General features: G+C 40.8%; 1 protein-coding gene across 2 annotated transcripts in view; it reads left to right on the forward strand.

Moving 5' to 3' along the window:
* Positions 1-24,742, forward strand: part of LAMA3 (laminin subunit alpha 3) — a 293,103-nt gene that overhangs the window by 11,579 nt on the left and 256,782 nt on the right. For both annotated transcript variants that reach the window (XM_066352202.1, XM_066352204.1), the window contains exon 2: positions 17,683-17,835. In XM_066352202.1, coding sequence (XP_066208299.1) covers positions 17,683-17,835 — 153 coding nt within the window. The remainder of the gene's footprint in view (positions 1-17,682; positions 17,836-24,742) is intronic.

A 24,742-nucleotide genomic window follows, 5' to 3' on the forward strand; every position in this document is an offset into this window, starting at 1 on the left:
GTTTCAGAGGGATTATGGTCTTGCTGACACCTTGATTTCAGACTCCAGACCTGTGAAACAATCAATTTCTGTTCTAAATCACCCAGTTTGTGGTATTTTGTTCTAGTGGCTTAAGGAGACTAATACCAGGGGTTGGGAACCTTTTTGGCTGAGAGAGCCATGAGCACCACATATTTTAAAATGTAATTCTGTGAGAGCTATACAACCACTCGTGTACGTTATGCATTATCCAATAAAAATTTGATGTTGTCCCAGCGGACAGCTGTGATTGGCTCCAGCCACCCGCAACCATGAACATGAGCGGTAGGAAATGAATGGATTGTAATACATGAGAATGTTTTATATTTTTTTTTTTTCTTTTTTTTTTTTTTTTTTTTTTTCATTTTTCTGAAGCTGGAAACAGGGAGAGACAGTCAGACAGACTCCCGCATGCGCCCGACCGGGATCCACCCGGCATGCCCACCAGGGGCGACGCTCTGTCCACCAGGGGGCGATGCTCTGCCCATCCTGGGCGTCGCCATGTTGCGACCAGAGCCACTCTAGCGCCTGAGGCAGAGGCCACAGAGCCATCCCCAGCGCCCGGGCCATCTTTGCTCCAATGGAGCCTTGGCTGCGGGAGGGGAAGAGAGAGACAGAGAGGAAAGCGCGGCGGAGGGGTGGAGAAGCAAATGGGCGCTTCTCCTGTGTGCCCTGGCCGGGAATCGAACCCGGGTCCTCCGCACGCTAGGCCGACGCTCTACCGCTGAGCCAACCGGCCAGGGCGAGAATGTTTTATATTTTTAATGTTATTATTTTTTTATTAAAGATTTGTCTGTGAGCCAGATGCAGCCATCAAAAGAGCCACATCTGGCTCACGAGCCATAGGTTTCCGACCCCTGCTATATGCAGTAACTGTCTTAGTCTATTTGGGCTGCTGCAACAAAATACCATGGATTGGGCAGTTTATAAACAGAAATTTATCTCTCACAGTTCTGGAGACTGGCAAATCAAAGGCCAAGGTATGGGCAAATTCAGTGTCTGAGGACCCACTTCTTAGACTGCAGTCTTTTCATGTGCCCTCACATGGTGGGAGGGACAGGGCATCTCTCTTGGGCCTCCTTCCTAAGGGCACAGATTCCAATCACATAGGTGGAACCCTCATCCTCACACCATCATCTAGGCAGTTAGGTCTCAAAATATGAATTTGGGGGGGCGGGACACAAATATTCAATCCCTAGCAGTAACTCTAGCTTTCAATCATATAACTGATCTCTTTGGCAGTCAGCAGTAGTAGTTATTGACCATTCAGTGAGTGAGTGTTATCTGTGTAAGGAGGATGGGGGCACTACTTGAGGCTCTCTGGGTGGTGGGAGGGTCTCTGTTTTTGAGAGTTTGCGATCTGATAACTCCAAATGTAGTCCCTAAAGAGAACGAGAAGAGCACTTGGGTGAGCAGATATTTAGGGATTGCCAACATTGAGCCATCCTTAAATATGAAGAACATACCAAAGAGGCATAAAGTAAGGATCGCCTGTTGGGTGGTGGAAGTTTGGGGACGATGAGTACCTGTGAACCTTGGACCCCTTTTTGCACAGAGCCCAGTGGGAGGATGATTCATTCACCAGTGAGGACTCTTGGGCTGCATCAGTGGGAGCACTTGGGGGGACAGAAAAATGAAAGACTGATTCTTTAGGTTTTGGGACTGTCTCTGCAGAGTCTAAATTCCGCAGAGGATCTGGGTGCACAAAAGACATTGGTAGCAAAGATTCCCTTTAAGGCAGTTTGCATAGCGATTTGATGAGAACACAAAAATTTTAGACTCTCAGTTTTCCTACATGTCTCATCTGTTTCTAAGCAGCTTTCTTATTTCATTATGACAGCTGATTATTTAATATGTCTTTAGTGTGACATTGATTTTGAGTGTTTTACATGAATCAGAGAAATTAGCAGAAAATGCTGGGAGACCTCATTGGGAAAATCTCTTAGTAAAATTGCTGTAAGCTAGTTTTTTTCTTTCTTTTGTTTTATTTCATTATCCTTTGGGTCAACTAAGTAGACTTTTAAATAAAAATATAGTTATTGAAGTCACTCTTTCCACTAGAAGTGCTTGGCCCTGATGAAATCTTTAATCCCTCTCTCAGAGCATCATGCTGGCTTTGAAGTAACTCTTTGTACCCCTCACACCCCTTGGTGTTATGTGCAACCTCATTTTTCTTTGATCACTTACTTGCCTTGGTTCGGAGGTGTTGTTTTTCTCTGGCTGTTACGTATATAGCAGCTGTCACTCTAACTTAGAATTGTAGCTGAAACAAATCATGGTAGGAGGACTGCTTGACTAACCACAAGGAAGAAGAGGCCACTGGCCTTCAAGAACCATTACTGAGATGTTTGTAACCAACGGTTCTCCTTCTTCACTAATAAACTAAAAAGGGCAATGTACTATTTATTGTGGCACAAGGGACTGAGACTGGCCACAGAGAAGGACAGCCTTTGCAAACTGTGCTGCACCGCTGACATGATTTTTAAGGAGGTGGGTAAGGAGTTTGTCTCTAGGTCACAATCCCATGTGTGATCTCTTAGTTCCAACCATAGGCAGTCACGAGGCTTTGACTGCAGGCCTCATGGAGGAAGTGGCTGGCCTCCCTAGACCAGCCTTGTGCCCGGAGAGTGCATGCCAGTTTTTTGGAGGGGGCTTCAGTCAAGGATCCAGTTCCCCCAGACCAGCCATGCTCATATGCACGCCTGCATTCTCAGCCCTGGAATCTCTAGTCCCAGGCCACTGATGTGAGCCCTTCCTGGGGCCTCCTCTGAGATGTCTCATTGGGTGCTATGACTGAGGCAATTTCCCCCACTCTGCCAACAGGAGTACTTGTCTACTCCTGTTCCATCTGGCCTCCTCACCCCCAACCCTCTGGGCCCATAAAAATGGCAAGAGCCTTTCATTTTGGGATCCTTAGTAGTTGAGATAATTCTCCTGTCATCTGCCCTTTGCCTGGTGCCATTCCAAGGTGGAAAATAGAACTCTGAGGAGCAGGCACCTTTCTCTTGCCTGCACTGTCCCAATAAATGAATAAGGTCTTGGATGTCATTTTCATATTGACTCACAGTCCTTACTGACCAGCTCAACACCTGGAAGCTTTACAGGAGCTGGTAGTATGTCTTTTTGTGGTTGATCTCTAATGTAGATTCTTACCTACTCAGGAAGGAACTGCTACCTACGGACGTGTGTATACACATTAGTGTGTAATAGTCATCCACTTGCAATCGCCCCTCACCCCACTATGTGCAGATGCATAGGCCTTCGAGAAATGTACATAATGTTTGTCTTCATGATCGGTGACCACGCTGAAATGCTTCTGTGCCTCTTGGAGGGAGAATGCTGTGAACAAAGTCTTTGCAAAGTAGCAATTCCAAGTATGGAACGGGCGCACTCCAGAATGTTCTCCACATTAGGGCTCCAGCTGGCTTGGGTTCTGGCACTTGAGAAAGTGCCTTCAAGGCATGTAACCTCAGGAACCTTTGTGAGTGACAGCTAGGGGTAGAGTTCACGGCAGCACAGATGTGGTGATGCATCCTGGGGCTGTTGATGGATGAGTGTGACTAAATGATTGTCTTGCCAGCTTTCTTGAGCCTGCCCTGAGGGCCTGCATCTCAGTTTCTGTCAGACAGAGTTCTTTCCTGAGCGGGGTCTCTTTCCACACATCTGGTTGTTGGCAGGTGTTTGGAAAAATCACATAATTGCTATTCCAGTGCGGCCTCACACTCCATCCAAATCTAAGACAGGGCTCTTTGATGTCGCTCACAAAGCAGCCAGGCTGGGCTGGAAGGCGTGTTGGGCTGTGAGGAACGTCACTGGACCCACGCACAGGACCTGGTTCCTGCATGGACTGGCTGTGTGGTTTGAGGCACTTTGCCTTTATAAGTCTTCACTTCTTCATCTTTAAGTTTTGAATGCTTTGATATAAACCCAGTGTTATGAAGATTAAGCAAGGTAGAGCGCGGTGTGCCACCCCTGGGCTCCCACATGCTCCAACTCTCGTGATCCCAGCACCCAAGGGTAATATGTGGTGATAGAGTTACTTCTCTTCTCTCCCACTTAGAGGCAGCGTCCACTCTTAGTACTTTTTGTTTTTATTCCAGCATTCAATGCAGTGCTCTACACATGGTAGGCAATTTGAAAAAAAATGGATAAATGAATAAATGTTCCAACAGTACAAGAATGTTAGGGAGCAGTGCTATAATCAACCTCTAGAGTTTTCAAACAAGACAGTGTTTACATTGTGAATTCAGTTGCAAAGTATCATGCATGTGAAGCCTTGAGTTAATAAGAATCATCAGAAATATTAGCAAATAGGAAAGACTCTTTTTACTCATCCTTCTGAAAAGGTGTAGTTACTCTGGGGGCCTGTGGGCAAACATTGGCTGATCCTTTGGGGCTCTCCATCCTTGGGAAGTAACTCTTTTTAGTTGTTTATTTCTTCTTCTTTTTTTTTTTTTTTTGTATTTTTCTGAAGCTGGAAACGGGGAGAGACAGTCAGACAGACTCCCGCATGCGCCCGACCGGGATCCACCCGGCACGCCCACCAGGGGCGATGCTCTGCCCACCAGGGGGCGATGCTCTGCCCCTCCGGGGCGTCGCTCTGCCGCGACCAGAGCCACTCTAGCGCCTGGGGCAGAGGCCAAGGAGCCATCCCCAGCGCCCAGGCCATCTTTGCTCCAATGGAACCTTGGCTGCGGGAGGGGAAGAGAGAGACAGAGAGGAAGGAGGGGGTGGAGAAGCAAATGGGCGCTTCTCCTATGTGCCCTGGCCGGGAATCGAACCCGGGTCCCCCACATGCCAGGCCGACGCTCTACCGCTGAGCCAACCGGCCAGGGCCTTTAGTTGTTTATTTGAATAGTCCTGTCCCCTTTCCTTTTAGCCCCTTCTATTACATTTGCTATTTCCCATATATCAAGGCTAATTTTAGCCTTAACACAATTGGGAGAGTGAGTCCCTTGTCCTGTTTATCTTTCAGTTTTCTCATCTTTGTCTGGAGTAGTGTCAGGTGCAGAGGAGGTAGGTGGTCAGTATGGATTTGTTGGATGGATGGATGGATGATTGAACACAAGAGCTTCCTTGTTCTCTCTATTTCCCTTCAGAAACTTCTCTCAGTTTTTGTCCTGCTTTTACTTATTTATGGTTATTTTACAAATGTTAGACCTCAGATGCAGACTTGGATTGTAGATTATTCATAACACTCATTGTGAATTAGATAACATGCTTTTATCTTTGGTCCTTGCATGGTCTGCTTTACTATATATATGTAGATGGATGGATTTAAGGTAGTATAACTAGCATTCATGAGCTTGTGACCAAAACCAAAAATAGGACCTTGATAGTAATGTGTATCTAACCATATGATTTCCCACCTTCAATCTCTTTGTTTCCCATAATCTGGGGTAACCATCATCCTGAATCCTTTATTAATTTTTCCTTTGCTTTACTTTTTATATAGTTGTTTTTTTTTTAAGTGAGAGAGATAGAGAGAGAGAGCATGCACACAAGAGAGAGAAGGACAGATAGGGACAGACAGGAAGGGAAAGAGATGAGAAGCAGCAACTCTTCATTGTGGTGCCTTAGTTATTCATTGATTGCTTTCTCTTATGTGCCTTGACTGGGGGGGGGGGCTACAGCAGAGCAAGTGACCCCTTGCTAAAGCTAGTGACCTTGGACTCAAACCAACAACCTTGGGTTTCAAGCCAGCAACCTCTGGGCTCAAACAAGAAACCATGGGGTCATGTCTGTGATCCCATGCTCAAGCTGGTAAGCCCGTGCTCAAGCCGGTGACCCCAGGATTTCAAACCTGGCTTCTCTGCATCCCAGGCCGATTTTCTATCCATTGCACCACCTCCTGGTCAGGCTTTTCTATATAGTTTTTATTATATCTCTATATATTCCAAAAAAGTAAATGCTTTTTAACTTTATAAAAATTATATTATGTTTTTGTAAACTAATGGTATAGTGCTAAGATTCATCCATATTGTTTCATGTTGTTTTATATATTGATGTATTTATTATTGTTTATATGGTCATTCATTGTGTAACTATACCACTGTTCATTTACTCACACTTCTGTTGCTGGAAAATTAAGTTATTCCCTGGCTTTTGCTCTTGATAACAGTGCTGCTATAAATATTCTTGAACATGATGCCATCAAATTTGTGTGAGAGTTTCTTTTTGGTATATGAGCTTGAGAGTAGAATTTCTGGGTCATAGGGAATGTGAAATTTTGACTTTAGGAAGTAATGTCAGAACAATTTCCAAAGTCTTTGTACCAATTCATATTCTTACCACATCTTCTATTGAATGGAAATGCAATGACTTCTATACATTAATCTTATATTCAGCCACCTTGCTAAACTTTCCTACTAGTTTTAAAAGCTTTTTCCACGATAGATTCATTTGGGTTTTTTTAAAATTTATTTATTAAATTTAATGCAGTGACATTGATAAATCAGGGTACATATGTTAAGAGAAAACATCTCTAGATTATTTTGACATTTGATTGTGCTGTATACCTCTCCCCCAAAGTTAAATTGTCTTCTGTCACCTTCTATCTGGTTTTCTTTGTGCCCGTCCCCTCCCCCAACCCCTCTCTCCTTCTTCACCCCATCCCCCCTCCCCCCATCCTCCACCCCTGTTGCCATCACATTCTTGTTCATGTCTCTGAGTCTCATTTTTATGTCCCTTCTATGTATGGATTCATATAGTTCTTAGTTTTTTTTCTGATTTACTTATTTCACTCTGTATAATGTTATCAAGGTCCATCCATGTTATTGTAAATGATCCGATGTCATCATTTCTTATGGCTGAGTAGTATTCCATAGTATATATGTACCAAAGCTTTTTAATCCACTCGTCCTCTGACGGACACTTGGGCTGTTTCCAGATCTTCGCTATTGTGAACAATGCTGCCACAAACATAGGGGTGCATTTCTCCTTTTGGAGCTGTTCTATGGTGTCCTTGGGTATATTTCTAAAAGTGGGATAGCTGGGTCAAAAGGCAGTTCGATTTTCAGTTTTTTGAAGAATCTCCATACTGTTTTCCACAGTGGCTGCACCAGTCTGCATTCCCACCAGCAGTGCAGGAGGGTTCCCTTTTCTCCACATCCTCGCCAGCACTTATTCTGTGTTGTTTTGTTGATGAGTGCCGTTCTGGCTGGTGTGAGGTGATATCTCATTGTGGTTTTAATTTGCATTTCTCTAATGATTAGTGATGTTGAGCATTTTTTCATATGCCTATTGGCCATCTGTATGTCCTCTTTGGAGAAGTATCTATTCATCTCTTTTGCCCATTTTTGGATTGGATTGTTTGTCTTCCTGGTGTTGAGATTTACAAGTTCTTTATAAATTTTGGTTATTAACCCCTTATCAGACGTATTGTCAAATATGTTCTCCCATTGTGTAGTTTGTCTTTTTATTCTGTTCTTGTTGTCTTTAGCTGTGCAAAAGCTTTTTAGTTTGATATAGTCCCATTTGTTTATCCTGTCTTTTATTTCACTTCCCCATGGAGATAAATCAGCAAATATATTGCTCCGAGAGATGTTCGAGCTTACTGCCTATGTTTTCTTCTAAGATGCTTATAGTTTCACGGCCTACATTTAAGTCTTTTATCCATTTTGAGTTTACTTTTGTGAGTGGTGTAAGCTGGTGATCTAGTTTCATTTTTTTGCAGGTAGCTGTCCAATTTTCCCAACACCATTTGTTAAAGAGGCTGTCTTTACTCCATTGTATTTCCTTACCTCCTTTGTCAAATATCAGTTGTCCATAGAACTGTGGGTTTATTTCTGGGTTCTCTGTGCTGTTCCATTGATCTATATGCCTGTTCTTATGCCAGTACCAGGCTGTTTTGAGTACAATGGCCTTGTAGTATAACTTGATATCAGGAAGTGTGATACTTCCCACTTTATTCTTCTTTTTTAAGATTGCTGATGCTATTTGTGTTTTTTTTTTTGGTTCCATATAAATTTTTGGAATATGTGGTCTATATCCTTGAAGTATGTCATTGGTATTTTAATTGGTATTGCATTGAATTTATAGATTGCTTTGGGTAATATAGACATTTTAATGATGTTTATTCTTCCTAACCATGAGCACGGTATATGCTTCCACTTGTTTGTGTCTTCCTTGATTTCTTTTATCAATGCTTTGTAATTTTCCGAGTACAAGTCTTTAGTCTCCTTGGTTAAGTTTACTCCTAGGTACTTTATTTTTTTGGTTGTAATTGTGAAGGGGATTGTTTCCTTAATTTCTCTTTCTGACTGTTCATTGTTGGTGTATAAAAATGCCTCTGATTTCTGAGTATTGATTTTATATCCTGCCACTTTGCTGAATTCATTTATCAGGTCCAGTAGCTTTTTGACTGAGACTTTAGGGTTTTCTATATACAATATCATATCATCTGCAAATAATGATAGTTTTACTTCTTTTCCAACTTGAATGCCTTTTATTTCTTCTTCTTGTCTGATTGCTGTGGCTAGGACTTCCAGGACCATATTAAATAAGAGTGGTGAAAGGGGGCACCCCTGCCTTGTTCTTGATCTTAAGGGTATTGCTTTTAATTTTTGCCCATTGAGTATGATGTTGGCTATGGGTTTCTCATAGATGGCTTTTATCATGTTGAGGTATGTTCCCTGAATTCCCACCTTGCTGAGAGTTTTGATCATGAATGGGTGCTGGATTTTATCAAATGCTTTTTCTGCATCTATTGAAATTATCATATGGTTTTTCTCCTTCTTTTTGTTTATGTGATGAATCACATTGATAGATTTGTGAATATTGTACCAGCCTTGCCTCCCCAGAATAAATCCCACTTGATCATGGTGTATGATTTTTTCCATATATTGTTGGATCCGGTTTGCTAATATTTTGTTGAGGATTTTAGCATCTATATTCATCAGAGATATTGGCCTATAATTTTCTTTCTTTGTGTTGTCTTTACCTGGTTTTGGAACCAGAATTATGCTCGCCTCATAAAAGGAGCTTGGAAGTCTTCCTTCCTCTAGAATTTTTTGAAATAGTTTGAGACGGATAGGAGTTAGTTCTTCTTTGAATATTTGGTAGAATTCCATTGTGAAGCCATCGGGCCCCAGACTTTTCTTTGTTGGGAGTTTTTTGATAACTGTTTCGATCTCATTTGTTGTAATTGGTCTGTTTAGGTTTTCTGATTCTTCCAGATTGATTTTTGGAAGATTGTATGTTTCAAGGAATTTGTCCATTTCATCTAGGTTGTCTAGTTTTTTGGCATACAAGTTCTTCATAGTATTTTCTTAAAATATTTTGTATTTCTGTTGTGTCAGTTGTTATTTCTCCTCTCTCATTTCTAATTTTATTTATTTGAGTCCTCTCTCTCTTTTTCTTGGTGAGTCTAGTTAAAGGTTCATCAATCTTGTTTACCTTTTCAAAGAACCAGCTCCTAGTTTCATTGATCCTCTGTATTGTTTCTTTAGCCTCTATGTCATTTATTTCTGCTCTGACCTTTATTATTTCCTTCTTTCTACTACATTTGGGCTTTACTTGCTGTTCTTTTTCTAGTTCTTTTAGATGCAGGGTTAGGTTGTTTATTTGAGCTTTTTCTAGCTTCTGAAAGTATGCCTGTAGTGCTATGAACTTCCCTCTTAGCACTGCTTTCACTGTGTCCTATAAATTTTGAGTTGTTGTATGCTCATTGTCATTCGTTTCTAGGAATTTTTTTATTCCTTCTTTGATCTCATTCTTAATCCATTCATTATTTAACACCCTGCTATTTAGTTTCCATGTGTTTGAGAATTTTTGAGCTTTTCTGTTGTGGTTCATTTCTAGTTTCATGCCGTTGTGATCGGAGAAAGTGCTTGATATGATTTCAGTCTTCTTAAATTTGTTGAGAGCACTTTTGTGCCCTAACATGTGGTTTATCCTAGAGAATGTACCATGAGCACTTGAAAAGAATGTATATTCTGCTGCTTTAGGGTGAAAGGTTCTGAAGATATCTATTAAATCGAGTTGATCTAGTGTTTCCAATAAGTCTGCTGTTTCTTTGTTAATTTTCTTTCTTGAGGATCTATCTAGTGATGTTAGTGGGGTATTGAAATCCCCTACTATTATAGTATTGCTGTTGATCTCGCCCTTTAAATCCATGAAAGTCTGCTTTATATATTTGGGTGCTCCTATATTAGGTGCATAGATATTTATAATCGTTATATCTTCCTGTTGGATTACTGCCTTTATCATTATGTAGTGGCCTTCTTTATCTCTTACTATATCCTTTGTTTTAAAGTCTAATTTGTCTGATATAAGTATTGCTACCCCAGCTTTTTTTTTCATTTCCATTTGCATGAAATGTTTTTTTCCATCCTTTTACCTTCAATCTATGTGTATCTTTTGTTCTAAGGTGTGTCTCTTGTAGACAGCATATGTATGGGTCCTGTTTTCTTATCCACGCAGCTACCCTATGTCTTTTGATTGGATCATTGAATCCATTTACATTTAAGGTTATTATTGATATGTAGTTGTTTATTGCCATTTTCTTCTTTAAAGGTGTATTGCTTTTTTGCTATATTCTTTTCCCACTTTGATCTGTTTACAACAGGCCCCTTAACATTTCCTGCAGCATTGGTTTGGTTGTCATGAATTCCTTGAGTTGTTTTTTGTCTGGGAAGCTTTTTATTTCTCCTTCGATTTTAAATGATAGCTTTGCTGGATAAAGTAGTCTTGGTTGTAGGTTCTTGTTCTGCATTACTTTGAATATTTCTTGCCATTCCCTTCTGGCCTCAAGTGTTTCTGTTGAGAAGTCGGATGTTATCCTTATGGGGGCTCCTTTGTAGGTGATAACTTTTTTTTCTCTTGCAGCTTTTAATATTTTCTCTTTATCGCTTAGCTTTGGTATTTTAATTATAATGTCTCTTGGTGTAGGTTTCTTTGGGTTTCTCTCTTTTTCTTTTGTATTTTTCTGAAGCTGGAAACGGGGATAGACAGTCAGACAGACTCCCACATGCGCCCGACCGGGATCCCCCCGGCATGCCCACCAGGGGGCGATGCTCTGCCCACCAGGGGGCGATGCTCTGCCCCTCTGGGGTGTTGCTTTGTCGTGACCAGAGCCACTCTAGCGCCTGGGGCAGAGGCCATGGAGCCATCCCCAGTGCCCGGGCCATCTTCGCTCCAATGGAGCCTCGCTGCGGGAGGATAAGAGAGAGACAGAGAGGAAGGAGAGGGGGAGGGGTGGAGAAGCAGATGGGTGCTTCTCCTATGTGCCCTGGCCGGGAATTGAACCCAGGACCTCTGCACACCAGGCCGACGCTCTACCACTGAGCCAACCAGCCAGGGCTGGGTTTTTCTTTAATGGAGTCCTTTGTGCTTCTTGGATTTGTGAGAGTTTCTCTTGCATTAATTTAGGGAAGTTTTCAGCTATGATATGATTGAACAAAGTCTCTATCCCTTGTTCTTTTTCTTCTTCTTCAGGAATCCCTATGATGCAGATGTTATTTCTCTTCATGTTGTCACAGAGCTCTCTTAGAGTTTCCTCTGACTTTTTGAGTCTCTTTTCTCTTTTTTTCTCTGCTTTCATGCCTTCATTCCAGTTGTCCTCTAACTTGCTGATTCGATCCTCAGCTCTATCTATCCTGTTTTTAATTCCTTCCATTGTGGTCTTTATTTCTGATATTGTATTTGTCATCTCCGACTGATTCTTTTTTATACTTGCTATTTCTTTATTTAGGTGTTCATAATGACCATCCATTGTTGTTCTAAGATCCCTAAGCATCCTTACAATCATTATTTTGAACTCCGCATCTGGAAGTTTGATTATTTCCATATCACTCAGTTCATCTCCTGAAGGTGTCTCTTGTGGTTTCATTTGGATTGCACTTCTTTGTCTTCTCATTATCTGTTTTTGGGTGTTTTATTTGTAGAGTTGGTTGAGTCTAGGCTTGGTGTTGTCTGCCTCCAGTTTTCAGTTGTGTTATTTCTAGGTCTTCTTGGGTTGGTATCAGCTGTTATCTGTAATCCACTTTCAGATTTGGACAGTTTTGAAGTCTTGATTTGTTTATTTTCTTAACAGGTGATAGTCTTGTTTACTGATCTCAGCAGGGGGCTTCCTTGAAACTTTATCCAGGAATGTGATGGGTGTAACCTGAGACTCTGAAGGCCTCTTTAGCCAGCTAATCTCACTAGGGGCAGGGTGTTTTCTCAGCTTCAGTAGGGGGAGGTGTATCTCAGAGACCTGAGTTACTGCCCCTCCTCCCCATTTCTTGTTTTCAGCTGTGTCTTGTTGCGCTGATTGGAGCTGGATAGATGTCCAGAGATCTCTGATCCGGAAGCAGTTCAGCTCTGTTTTGTGAAAGGTTCAGTTCCTCCCCCAGCTATGGCTGCCTCCAGCATGGATGAGTCAGCTTTTTTAGTTCGCTTCCTTCATTCTTTAGCTCCTCACATTCTGTCCCTCTCCCTGTCCTTTCCACTTGGGAGATAAGCTGATCTTTTCAACACACACCTCGCTCCCTGGTCACCAGGCAAGTGGCTGTGAGCAGTAGTTTCTGCTCTTTTCCCTTGTGTGAGATCCCCTCTGGGCTCTCAGCGTCACCCCCCCCCCTCCGTTCCTATAAGCAGGGGAGATTCAGCCGCTTCCTACCAGGTTTTTTGTGGCTTCTTCTTTGCTCCTTGGTTTTTGAGAGCTGTTCTTGCAGTTCAGAGTTGGTTTTTCATGCTGATTTTTCCTAAATTGATTTGTATTCCAGTTTGGTGGCAAGAGCTGGGTGTCTGTGCATCCACCTACTCCGCTGCCATCTTTTTCTCTCCCTCATTTGGGGTTTTAATGTAAATAATTTTATCATCTACAAATAATACCAATTTTATTTTTTATATCCAAATGTCATGCCTCTGGTTTTGGTTCAGCTTTTTAAAAAAATCCTCCTTATTCCTATCTTTTTGCCCAGTTTCCACTTTCAAATCTTGTTGAAAGCAGCAAGTTGAATCAGCAGTGGCTGAGGCTCACAGAGACAGAAGACCTTCCCTTTGTGCATCCACCCAGGACGATAAGTGTTATCGGCTGATGTGGATACAGGAAAATGAATGTAGTCTCTCCCATGATCCTCATGGGGAGGAAAGCATTGCGCCAGTGATCTGACCTCTGAGAAGACCCATGGATTCTTTTCTCTTCTACTCCACAAATTTATTTTGAAAACTGTCATAAGTTATTGCATTTTTTTATAAAGCAGCACTAGGTTGTCTTCTCTTAAAATCCTGCTCCTTAGTGCTGAAACCCTGCCTTCCAAGACTGGTCACAGCATTGGCCTCCCAGAGAAGGCTGTTCAGCCCCAGGTCTACTCATCCGTGCAGCGTTTCCACATGCATTCAAATCTCCATGAAGATCTGAGGAAAAGTTATTTGAATGGAGATTTTAACATTTTAAAAAGTCATTCTTCTGATTTTTTTTTTCACTTTTAAATCCACAGTCTGATTTTCTTCAGGGTACTACTAAAATTTTTATGTTTTTTAAGTGAGAAGAGGGGAGATAGACAGATTCCTACATGCACCTGGACTAGGATCTACCTGGCAACCTGGGGCTCGAATCATCTCAGCTCCTGAGGTCGACGCTCAGACCAATCGAGACACTGGCTGCGGGAGGGAAAGAGAGAGAGAAGGGGGAGATGGGGGGAGAAGCAGATTGTCACTTCTCATGTATGCCCTGACCAGCAATTGAACCTGGGACAGCTGCATGCCAGGCCAATGCTCTATCCACTGAACCAACCATCCAGGGCCAAATGTTTTTGAGTCTTCACGCAAGTGGATTTGCAGTAAATGTGACATGCGAAATGTAGCGTGAAAAATCACTGAAACTTCAAGAAGAAAATAAATGAAAGAAAAGAGAAGGAATATTTTAATAATATTTTGACTATTTAAGAGTAACTTTAAAAAGCCAGACTTCCTAATATTAATTTTAAATTAGTTTTTAAATATATAATTATTTTTAGAATATATTTTCTTTATTTTCAAAGAAAAAGTATAAGCTATACTTTTGTTTGTTATTGTTTAACTTAAGCTTGTGGGAGCTTTGTTAGAACTTACTTTATATGGCAAAAGAAAGTATCACTTAAACTTGGCTAATATGTATAGTTAATCTAGAAAAACCATTAATTCTGAAATTATTGGTTTGGTAAGTTATTACTTATAGTCTTTGCTGTCAAGGTTTTTTATGATGACATGTCTGGAGAAATAGACAGATGGTGTGGCTTATTTTTATTACTTGGGAAAGGTACATACTAGGTATTCATCTTTAACTTATATATTTATTATATCTGTGAACCTTCCCAATGTCAGTGTTGATACTAACTTGGATAACTAGTTCTCTCAGGGAAGGCTGTAGCTATAAGTTTGCTTCTTTTCTTACCTCTTATGTGGTGGTTCTGTCCTAAGGTAATTTAATTTGAGAGCAGAGTAGTTCAGTATGTGAAGTCCATCATTAGGTAAACATGATCCACGCCTGACCTGTGGTGGGGCAGTGGTTAAAGCGTCGACCTGGAATGATGGGTTCACAGGTTCAAAACCCCTGGCTTGCCCAGTCAAGGCAGAAGCAACTATGAGTTGATGCTTCCCACTCCTCCCCCATGCCATTCTCTCTCTCCTCTCTCTAAAAGCAATAAATAAAAAAATCTTTAAAAAAGCATATCCTTTGACCCAGTTGAAATATATTCAATATATAAGAAAGACCTATGTTCAGCTTCTTAGATAGTAATGGCTATAAAATTCTGCATTGCAACAAACAAACAAACAAAACAGAAATCATGAGATTATGCCTACAAAAAAAAGGGTAATTCAGTAAGAAGTTATAGATGATAATACCAAATAGATAATCATTCCGGTTAAAAATGGATTCCCCTTTACGAACTGGATTAACTAAACTTCTCACTGTGTTATCCTGAGCCGAGCCCATCTTCCCCGTTTTCCCTTTGAGCCCTGCCTTTTATTACACATGCTGTTGTTAAAACTGGATCAGCTGGCCTCTGTGCCTTTGCTCATGTTTGTTTCTCCACAGGAACACCTTCCCTGTTTGCTGCTTGCTGCCACTTAACGTCCTGTTTATCCTCACAGTCAGCTTAAATTCCACCACTTTTACCTTTCCTTTCCTGAGCCCATGGAATATCGATGGTCTCTGACCCAGTGGTCTACTCTATACTCTTGCTGTACCCACTTCCTTTATGATTACTTGCATACAATTGTCTCCCCTTATTTGCAGGTTTGCTTTCTGTGGTTTCAGTTACCCGTAGTCAACTGTGAAATGAAAATATTAAATGGGAAATTCCAGAAAGAAACAATTCATAAGTTTTAAATTGCATGCCATTCTGAGTAACACAATGGAATCTCACGCCATCTTGACCGGGATGTAATTCATCTCTTCCTTTGTCCAGTGTCTCGACGCTGTAGACACTTTCTGCCATCTTGGTGATCAGATTGACTGTCTTGGTACCACAGCACTTGTTTTCAAGTAACCCTTGTTTTACCTAATAATAGCCCCCAAAATGCAAAAGTAGTGATGCTGGCAATTCAGATATGCCAAAGAGAATTGTCAAGTTCTTCCTCTAAGTGCAAGTTCTTGACTTAAGGAAAGAAAGAAAAAATTGTATAGTGAAATTGCTGAGATTTATGATAAGAATAAATCTTCTTTCTGTGAAACTGTGAAGAAGAGAAAAGAAATTTGTGCCAGTTTTGTTGTCGTACCTCACACTGCAAAAATTATAGCAGCCATAGTGTGTGCTAAGCCCTTAGTTAAACTGGAAAAGGTATCAAATTTGTCTGTGGAAGACAGGAACAGAAGACATGTTCTGACTGATGGTGATGTATTGGGTCAGAAAGCATTGAGCCTATACAAAGGTTTCAACAAGGAATCCCCTGAAACAAGTGACCAGATTCACATAATTTTCTTACAGTATATTGTTACAATTGCTCAATTATACTATTAATTAATGTTGTTAGTCTTTTATTGTGCTTAATTTATAAATTAAACTTTATCACAGGTATGTATAAGAGAAAGCATAGTAGAGTTCAGTACTATGTGTGGTTTGAGGCATCCACTGGAAGTCTTGGACTGTATCCCTGACGGCTCAGGGGGGACTGCTGTGCTTCACACCTCCACTGGGCCTGCATCCCTGGCACAGAACTTACACACAGCAGGATATAAACAGTAAAAAGGATTGGCTGAAGGCCCTGGCAGGTTGGCTCAGCGGTAGAGCGTCGGCCTGGCATGCGGGGGACCCGGGTTCGATTCCCGGCCAGGGCACATAGGAGAAGCGCCCATTTGCTTCTCCACCCCCCCTTCCTCTCTGTCTCTCTCTTCCCCTCCCGCAGCCAAGACTCCATTGGAGCGAAGATGGCCCGGGCGCTGGGGATGGCTCCTTGGCCTCTGCCCCAGGTGCTAGAGTGGCTCTGGTCGCAACAGAGTGACACCCTGGAGGGGCAGAGCATCACCCCCTGGTGGGGAAAGCGTCGCCCCTGGTGGGCGTGCCAGGTGGATCCCGGTCGGGTGCATGCGGGAGTCTGTCTGACTATCTCTCCCTGTTTCCAGCTTCAGAAAAATACAAAAAAATTAAAAATATAAATAAATAAATAAATAAATAAATACAAAAAAAAAGGGATTGGCTTAAGAGACAGATCTTTGCATCCCCAGATACTTTGCTCTTCGTAAAGTATCATAAGGGACAAGAAACACAAAGCTGTAAACCAGGGGTCCCCAAACTATGGCCCGTGGGCTGCATGCGGTCCCCTGAGGCCATTTAACCCGGCCCCCACCGCACTTCCGGAAGGGGCACCTCTTTCATTGGTGGTCAGTGAGAGGAGCATAGTTCCCATTGAAATACTGGTCAGTTTGTTGATTTAAATTTACTTATTCTTTATTTTAAATATTGTATTTGTTCCTTTTTTTTTTTTTTTTTTTTTACTTTAAAATAAGATATGTGCAGTGTGCATAGGGATTTGTTCATAGTTTTTTTATAGTCTGGCCCTCCAGCGGTCTGAGGGACAGTGAACTGGCCCCCTGTGTAAAAAGTTTGGGGACCCCTGCTGTAAACGATGGAAGCTAAATAGAATCTATATCTGAGAAAACAAATAGAAGTGTAAACACGTGATATGGTTTAAGATTAAGTGAAAAAGAGGAAATCTTGTAGTCTTCAGAATACATTACAATTAACTTCAACAGCTGACATTTCTAAGCTACATAAAACAGTCTTTGTTTTGATTATCTCTTTTACTAAATTGATAAGACAAAATTACTTGAACATAAAAAAGAGCTTACTTGGCCCTGGCCGATTGGCTCAGAAGTCCTGGGTTCGATTCCCAGCCAGGGCACACAGGAGAAGCGCCCATCTGCTTCTCCACCCTTCCCCCTCTCCTTCCTCTCTGTCTCTCTCTTCCCCTCCCGCAGCGAGGCTCCATTGGAGTAAAGATGGCCCGGGCGCTGGGGATGGCTCCTTGGCCTCTGCCCCAGGCGCTAGAGTGGCTCTGGTCACAACAGAGCGACGCCCTGGAGGGGCAGAGCATCGCCCCCTGGTGGGCAGAGCGTCGCCCCCTGGTGGGTGTGTCGGGTGGATCCTGGTCGGGCGCATGCGGGAGTCTGTCTGACTGTCTATCCCGGTTTCCAGCTTCAGAAAAATACAAAAAAAAAAAAAAAAAAAAAAGAGCTTACTTTTTGTTTCCCCTTAGGGGCAGTTCTGTGACTATTGCAATTCTGAGGATCCCAGGAAAGCACATCCGGTCACCAATGCAATTGATGGATCTGAACGTTGGTGGCAAAGCCCTCCTCTCTCCTCTGGCACACAGTACAACAGAGTCAATGTCACCTTGGATCTAGGGCAGGTAAGTTATGCTTCCAACTGGAATGGGGAAAATTCATTTGGACCATTGTCTCTATGGTGATTTTGATATAATAATTATTATTTTAGAACACAAACTTCAGTTTTAATGCACGAATCATCGTGAAGCCTGTTACGTTAATATTTGCATTCCTCAACACCATGCATGGAACACGTAACGATGCAGGCATTGTGCCTGTCTATTAAATGAATTAAAAAATGGCTGTAAATAGTTTCATGGGTAAAGATATTTTTGTTTTGTTTTTTTAAATTGTGATAAAGTACATATAACATAAAATTTGTCATCTTAGCCATTATTAAATGTACAGTTTAGTAGTGTGAAGTACATTCACATTGTTGTACAATAGATCTCCAGAACTCTATTCATCTTGCAAAACTGACACTCTACCCATTAAATGTTAACTCCCCATTTCCCTCTCTCCCCCACCTCCTGGAAACCACTATTCTACTTTCTGTCTCTGTGAATTTGATTACTCTAGGTACCTCAAAAAAGTGGAATTATAGTGTTTGTCCTTTTGTGACTGGCTTATTTCACTTAGTATAAAATATCTTCAATGTTCATTCATGTTGTAGCATGTATCAGAATTCCTTTTTAATATTCCATTGTGTGTGTGTGTGTATATGTATATATATATATATATACATATACACACACACACACCACATTTTGTTTATCGGTTCATCTGTCAATGGATACTTGTGTTATTTTCACCTTTAGGATGTTATGATTAATGCTGCTGTGAACATAGGGATGAAAAATATTTTTTAAATTAAATTAAATTTTATTTTATTGATTTAGAGAGAGAGGAAGTGAGAGAGAGAGAGAGAGAGAGAGAGAGAGAGAGATACAGAAACATTGATCTGTCCCGTATGTGCCCCGACTGGGGATTGAACTGACAACTTCTGCGTATGGAACAATGCTCTAATCAACTGAGCTCTCTGGCCAGTGCTGGAAAAATAAATATATTTTTTGAAGATTTTATTTATTGATTTTACAGAGGTGAAGGGGGGACGGGATGAGAAGTAGTTGCTTCACTCTAGCTGTTCATTGGTTGCTTGGTGCTTTGACCGGGCAAGCCCAGGGTTTCAAACAGGCGACCTCAGCTTTCCAGGTCGGCACTCTTATCCACTGCGCCACCACAGACCAGGCTGGAAAAAATATTTTGATAGCATTCTCTTTCCTGAAAATCCTGACTCTGTGAACACTGACCACTGTAGTTTTTGGCCTTCTTTGGCCAGCTGGTTCACCCTGGAACCTGACTTTGGTCTATACTCCTGTGGTAGGCCAACCCCATGGTGTAAATGTCCAGTGTAATCCTCTCCTGTGGGGGTGGGCAGCACTGTAACTACGGTGGAGTAGTTAGCATTATAGAACAAAGATGAAAGGATTTTGCAGATGTGTTTAGGGTCCCAAGTCAATTGATCAAAAGGGAGTTTATCCTGGCAGACCTCTTCTAATTAGGAGAGCCTTCAAAAGGGACTGGCCCTATCTGAAGGGAGAGATTCGAAGCATGAGAAAATTTCCTGCTGACCTTGAAGGGGAAAACTGCCATGTTGTAACTGCCCGTGGAGATGGCAAGGACCTAAGAGCTGGGTTCTAGAAACTAAAAGTGGCTCCAGCCTGCAGTAGGGCCCTCACTCCTACAACCACAAAGAGCTGGATTTTGCCAACAACATTTGGGAACTTGGGAATGGGTCTTTCCAGTCATCTAGTTGACAATTTGATTGTAGCCTTGACCCTGAGCAAGACAGTAAATGGATGTTGTTTTAAGCTAGTAGGTTTGTGGTAGTTAGTTAAGCAGCAATAGTAAACTAATGCCCTTATTTATTTCTTTTTTCAGACCAAGGAATGCCTTCCATCTATTCTGTTTTATTCCTCTAACAAATATTTATTGAGTACCTCCTATGTACCAGGCACTGTTTTAGGCATTTGGGATACCAGAAGGAACAAAAGAGAGGAAGATTCCTCTCTTCATGGCACTTTTACTCCAGTTTGGGAGATAGCTAACAAAAATATACATAACAAGTGAATATGACATGTTAGAAGCTGAGAAAAGGTATAGAAAAATGAAAAAGTAGATCATGGTAAAAAGATCTTGCCAGAGACAAGAATGATTTGCAGTTTTAATTAGGATGGTCAGGAGAGGGCTTGTTGAGGAAGCAGGTGAAAGAGTTAGATATGTAATCTGTCACTGAGACAAACAGGACAGCCCAGAAAAGTCCCTAAGGTGGGGCTTGTCTGGAAAGTACAAGGAGCAGTATGGAGGCCAGAGTGGCTAGAGCCAAGTGAGGGAAGAGGTGGCGGGAGGAGAGGTCAGAGCGACCACAGACAGTCTCAAAGACCATGTAAGGACTTTGGCTTTTAAGTGACATGAGAGCCATCACAGAGTTTCTAGCAGAGGAATGATATAATCTTATTTATATTTAAAAGGAGTTTCCCTGGTGATTCTATTGTGGATTACAGAGGAGCAAATGTAGAAGCTTGTTAGGATAATTCACTGGTGGCAGTGGAAGTGGGTGATTGGATTCCAGGTATACTTTGAAGATAGAGCTGCCACAATTTCCTAATGGATTGAATGCGGAGTGTGAGGGAATAGAGGATTCGGGGTGATTCCCAAGACTTTTGGTCTCGGCAAGTGAAACTGCTTTTTACAGACATGTTGGAGACTGTGGGAGTTATTTTGGACATGCTAAGGTTGAAATCTATTTGGACATCCAAGAAGAGATGTGAATGAGGCACTTCGAGATAGGAGTCTGGAAAGCTGTCTGGGCTGCAGACAGGCATTTGTTGTGGATTTCTTTAGGATTTAGCCTATTTAGGAATTTTCAAGCTTCTTGAATCAGGTTTATACTTTCACCAACTTTCCTTCTTTCCTCCCTCCCTCCCTTTCTTCCTTCTTTCCCTCTTTCTTTTCCTCCTTCCATTTTTCATTTCTTCCTTCCTTTTTCACCTTTATTGACAAATAAAATTGTATCTATTTAAAGCATACAATGTGATGATTTGATATATACTTTGAGAAATGATTACCACAATGAGGTTAATTAACACATTTGCCACCTTATATATTAGCTTTTTTTCATGAGTGTGTGGTAAGCACACCTAAGATCTACTCTCTTAGTAAATTTCAAGTATGAAATACAGTATTTTATTAACTATAGTCACATGCTGTACATTAGATCTTCAGAACTTATAACTGAAGGCTTGCAACTTTTGACTAGTATCTCTTCATTTCCCTCTCCCTACCCTCTGGTAACCACCATTCTACTTTCTACATTCTACTGTCTGTTTGTATGAGTTCAATTTTGTTTTTGATTCCGCACATAAGTGAGATTATACATTATTTGGCTTTCTTTGTCTGTCTTATTTCACTAAGTGTAAGGTCTTATAGGTTTATCCATGCTGTCATAAGTAGCAGGATTTCAGTCATTATTTCTTTGAATATGTTTTCAACCTCTTTCTTCTCTTCTTTTGCGGTTCTGAAGATAAAAATGTTAGATCTTTTATTATTGTTTCACAGGTCCCTGGAGCTCTGTTCATTTATTTTTTCTTCAGTTATTTTCCTGTATTTTTCAGGTTAGGTAAATATGTTGTTCTATTTTCAATTCACTGATTCTTTTCTCTTGTATTTGTCCTGATATCTAACCCCTCCAATGAGTTTTTAATTTTTGTTATTTTATTTTTCAGTTCTATAAAATCCATTTTGTTCTTTTTAACTATTTTTTTATTTCTTGGCTGAGATTTTGTGTATTTTCATTTACTTCAGGAGTATTTGTACTTAGTCATTGAAGCATTTTTATGACCGCTGCATTAGTCATAATAACTCAAAGGTCCATCAACTGATGAATAAATAAACCAAATATGGTATATTCATATAGTGGAACATTAGTCAGCAATATAAAAATATGAATAAATTTCTAATGAATGCTGTAGCATGGATGAATCTTGAAAACATTATGTAATGTAAAAGAAGCCAGTCACTAAGAACCATGCATCATATGATTCTGCATATATTATGCACAGATAGGCAAGTCTGTAGAGACAGAACAGTAGAGTAGTGGTTACATAGGGCTGGGGGGTTTTGGTGGGAAATGAGGAGTGACACCCATCAGGCATTGTTTGTTTTGGGAGAGAGAAATGAAATTGATTGTGATTGACTGGGCAACTCTGTGAACACACTGAAAATCTTTGGATTGTACATTTTAAATGGGTGAATTGTGTGTTATATAAACTACATCTCAATAGAACTATAGAAAGAAAATGGAAAGAGTGTTTCAAGGAAAAAAACAAGGAAGAAAATAACTGTTATCAAATTTGTGTTAAGTATCATAGAACTGATAATGATCAATAATTCATCATTGGGCTTGTCAGGGTGTGGAGGTCACTAGTGACTTGTAGAGATAGGGCTGAAAACCTGACTGTAGGGAGATTAAAAGAGAATGTGAGAGGAATCGAAACTTGCAGTATAGAAATAGAACTTGAAGAATTTGGCTGCAATGAGGAGAAAAGAAATGGGGGAAAGCTGTTGGAAAGTCAAGCAAAGAGAAGATTGATTGGTTTATGATGGGAGAGATAGCAACAAGTTTGTGTACAGATGGTAATAGGAATGAGAGAGAAGACTGACAGTAGAACTAATAATAATACTAATACTAATCTTTATACTAACCCTTCTGCTGGCCACATATGTGCACAGAGTTTATGTGAAATATTGCTTGAAAGCAATAAGAAAGGGAACTTCATTCCGCAGACTGGAAATTGAATAGTACTGAGATTTCTTTGACTGGAATCTCATTCCTTCATTTTGTGTTACATTCATTTTGGTTGGAAATAGTTTGGCAGTAGAAGGGCTCTCCACCTTTTTGGTCCATATGTTTTGTCAAAGCAGGCCTCTCCTGAGAATATTTTCACTGCCAATTTGCATCTGAAATAATTCAGATAGATCCTTCATGGTTTGAAAGACTCTAAAACCCAATTTCTACTATGAATTAGTCTTATTCTTTTAATACATTTAGTAGAGATTTTTTTTTTACTAGGAAAAAATCTATATTTAGTAGATTTTTTTTTTACTAGGTAAATCCTGGTCATTATATTTCATGTATTTAACTGCAGATTTCTGTAGTTAGCAGGAAATTTTCACCCATCAACATGATGTGTACTGAATATACCAATGTCTGCTGAACTTACTTTTTTTTCCCTTAAAGCTATTTTTTTAAAAATCTATTTTTCAAAGCATAATTTATTGTACTGAAAAATCTCCGATTAAAACAGTTGAATTAAAAAAAAATGTGGATCAATTTAGTAATTTGCTGGTTGCTAACAGACATTAGCCATGGCAGACATCGTCATGAAAACTGTCCACCCACCTCTCTGCTGGAGGAGGAGGCTGGTCTGAGCAGGATCTAGGGGTGAGGGTCTCGGAGTCTGCCCACCTCAGTTTGTGCCTCCATGAGTGCTTACTCACTGTGTGCCTCTAAGCAACAGACTTAACTGCTCTCTGCTGCTGTTTCCTCGTTTCTAAAGTGAGACTATAACAAAGCTTACCTCATAGGACTGCTGTGAGGTTTAAATGAGTTAACTGCTTCATTTGTAAAGCTCTTGAGGCCAGTGATTTTAAAATAAACTTTTATTTCATAAAATAAAGTGAACTTTAATAAACACTCATTATTAAAACAGACTCATAACCTCTGCTCCTCTAGAAAACACTGTATACACACTGTAGAAAATACTCTAAGAACGGGAAAAGCAGGATACATTGTATCAGACAGACGTGCTTCTTTCCTCCGAGTCTTGGAGCAACATGTGCTTTAACAAGCATGTTTTGTCTTATAAGATTCATATCTTATGCCCTATTGGTAGGATTTGTATTTTCTTCTTTTTGCTAGAATTAGCAGTAAAAGTGTTACTGAGACTTTGTTAATTGATTTTGTTATTTGACCAGTGACCTAAAATCCTTATACTTAGGGAAGTGCAAATATTGATACATAGCTGGAAAATAAAATATAGGACATAAATTTGTTATTACCAAATCACTTTTTTCCAGCTACTGTAATGGAAATTTGATAGTAATGTGCTGTAATCGATTTGACAACTTAAGTTGTCATGAGGGGGGTCACTTTTCTCTGTCTCACTTTGGACTAGTTGGTGGCTTTTATTGTTATTTTTCTTGGCCAACACAGTTCGACAGATAAAAGATTACCTTCAGGACTTTATCTTGAAGGGCAACTTTTCTCCTTACCAGGTGGCAAATGGAGAAAGTTTCTGCTATTCATTAGCGGTCGTGGCATTTTCCAAAGCTATTCAAGTTCATTTGATTATACTTCACGCAGCAGTTTCAGGCTATAGAATAAGAACATGATACCTTACAGGAAACTTTCATTTCGTCTGGCCAAGTATAATGCATTGATTTTGACATTTAAAGCAATATATGGATGTCCAATTTTTAAAGGAGAATTTTGGAATATAGGAACATTTGTTTCTTTCTGGACTCCCGGTGGGGCGTCATCTCTGGAGCTCTCCCACTGAGATAGGATTGCTCCTGGCTTTTCTTCAGAATCCGAATTAATCTTACTCTGTGGACGCCATATATTTAGCTTCACTTGTCCTCCTCCGGGGTGAGGTGTAAGGAAAAACATGTGGAAGTGGGTGTGGCAGGGGTTCTCATTGTCTCTGGAAGTCAAGGTGGCAGGGAGGTTGGAGGAGGGGCTGGCTCTGGGGGGAGGGAGGGGGAGGGGACCCAGCCCGGGAGTGACGGGATCCACAGCAGAGCAAGCCCGTCTTGTCAGTTCCAGATCACAGTAGGAAAATCATCTTAAGAAGATTTTTTTTTTAATTTTATTTATTCATTTTTAGAGAGGAGAGAGAGAGAGGGAGAGAGAGAAGGGGGGAGGAGCTG

Source organism: Saccopteryx leptura, chromosome 11, assembly GCF_036850995.1.
Source record: "Saccopteryx leptura isolate mSacLep1 chromosome 11, mSacLep1_pri_phased_curated, whole genome shotgun sequence".
Taxonomy (NCBI): Eukaryota; Metazoa; Chordata; class Mammalia; order Chiroptera; family Emballonuridae; genus Saccopteryx; species Saccopteryx leptura.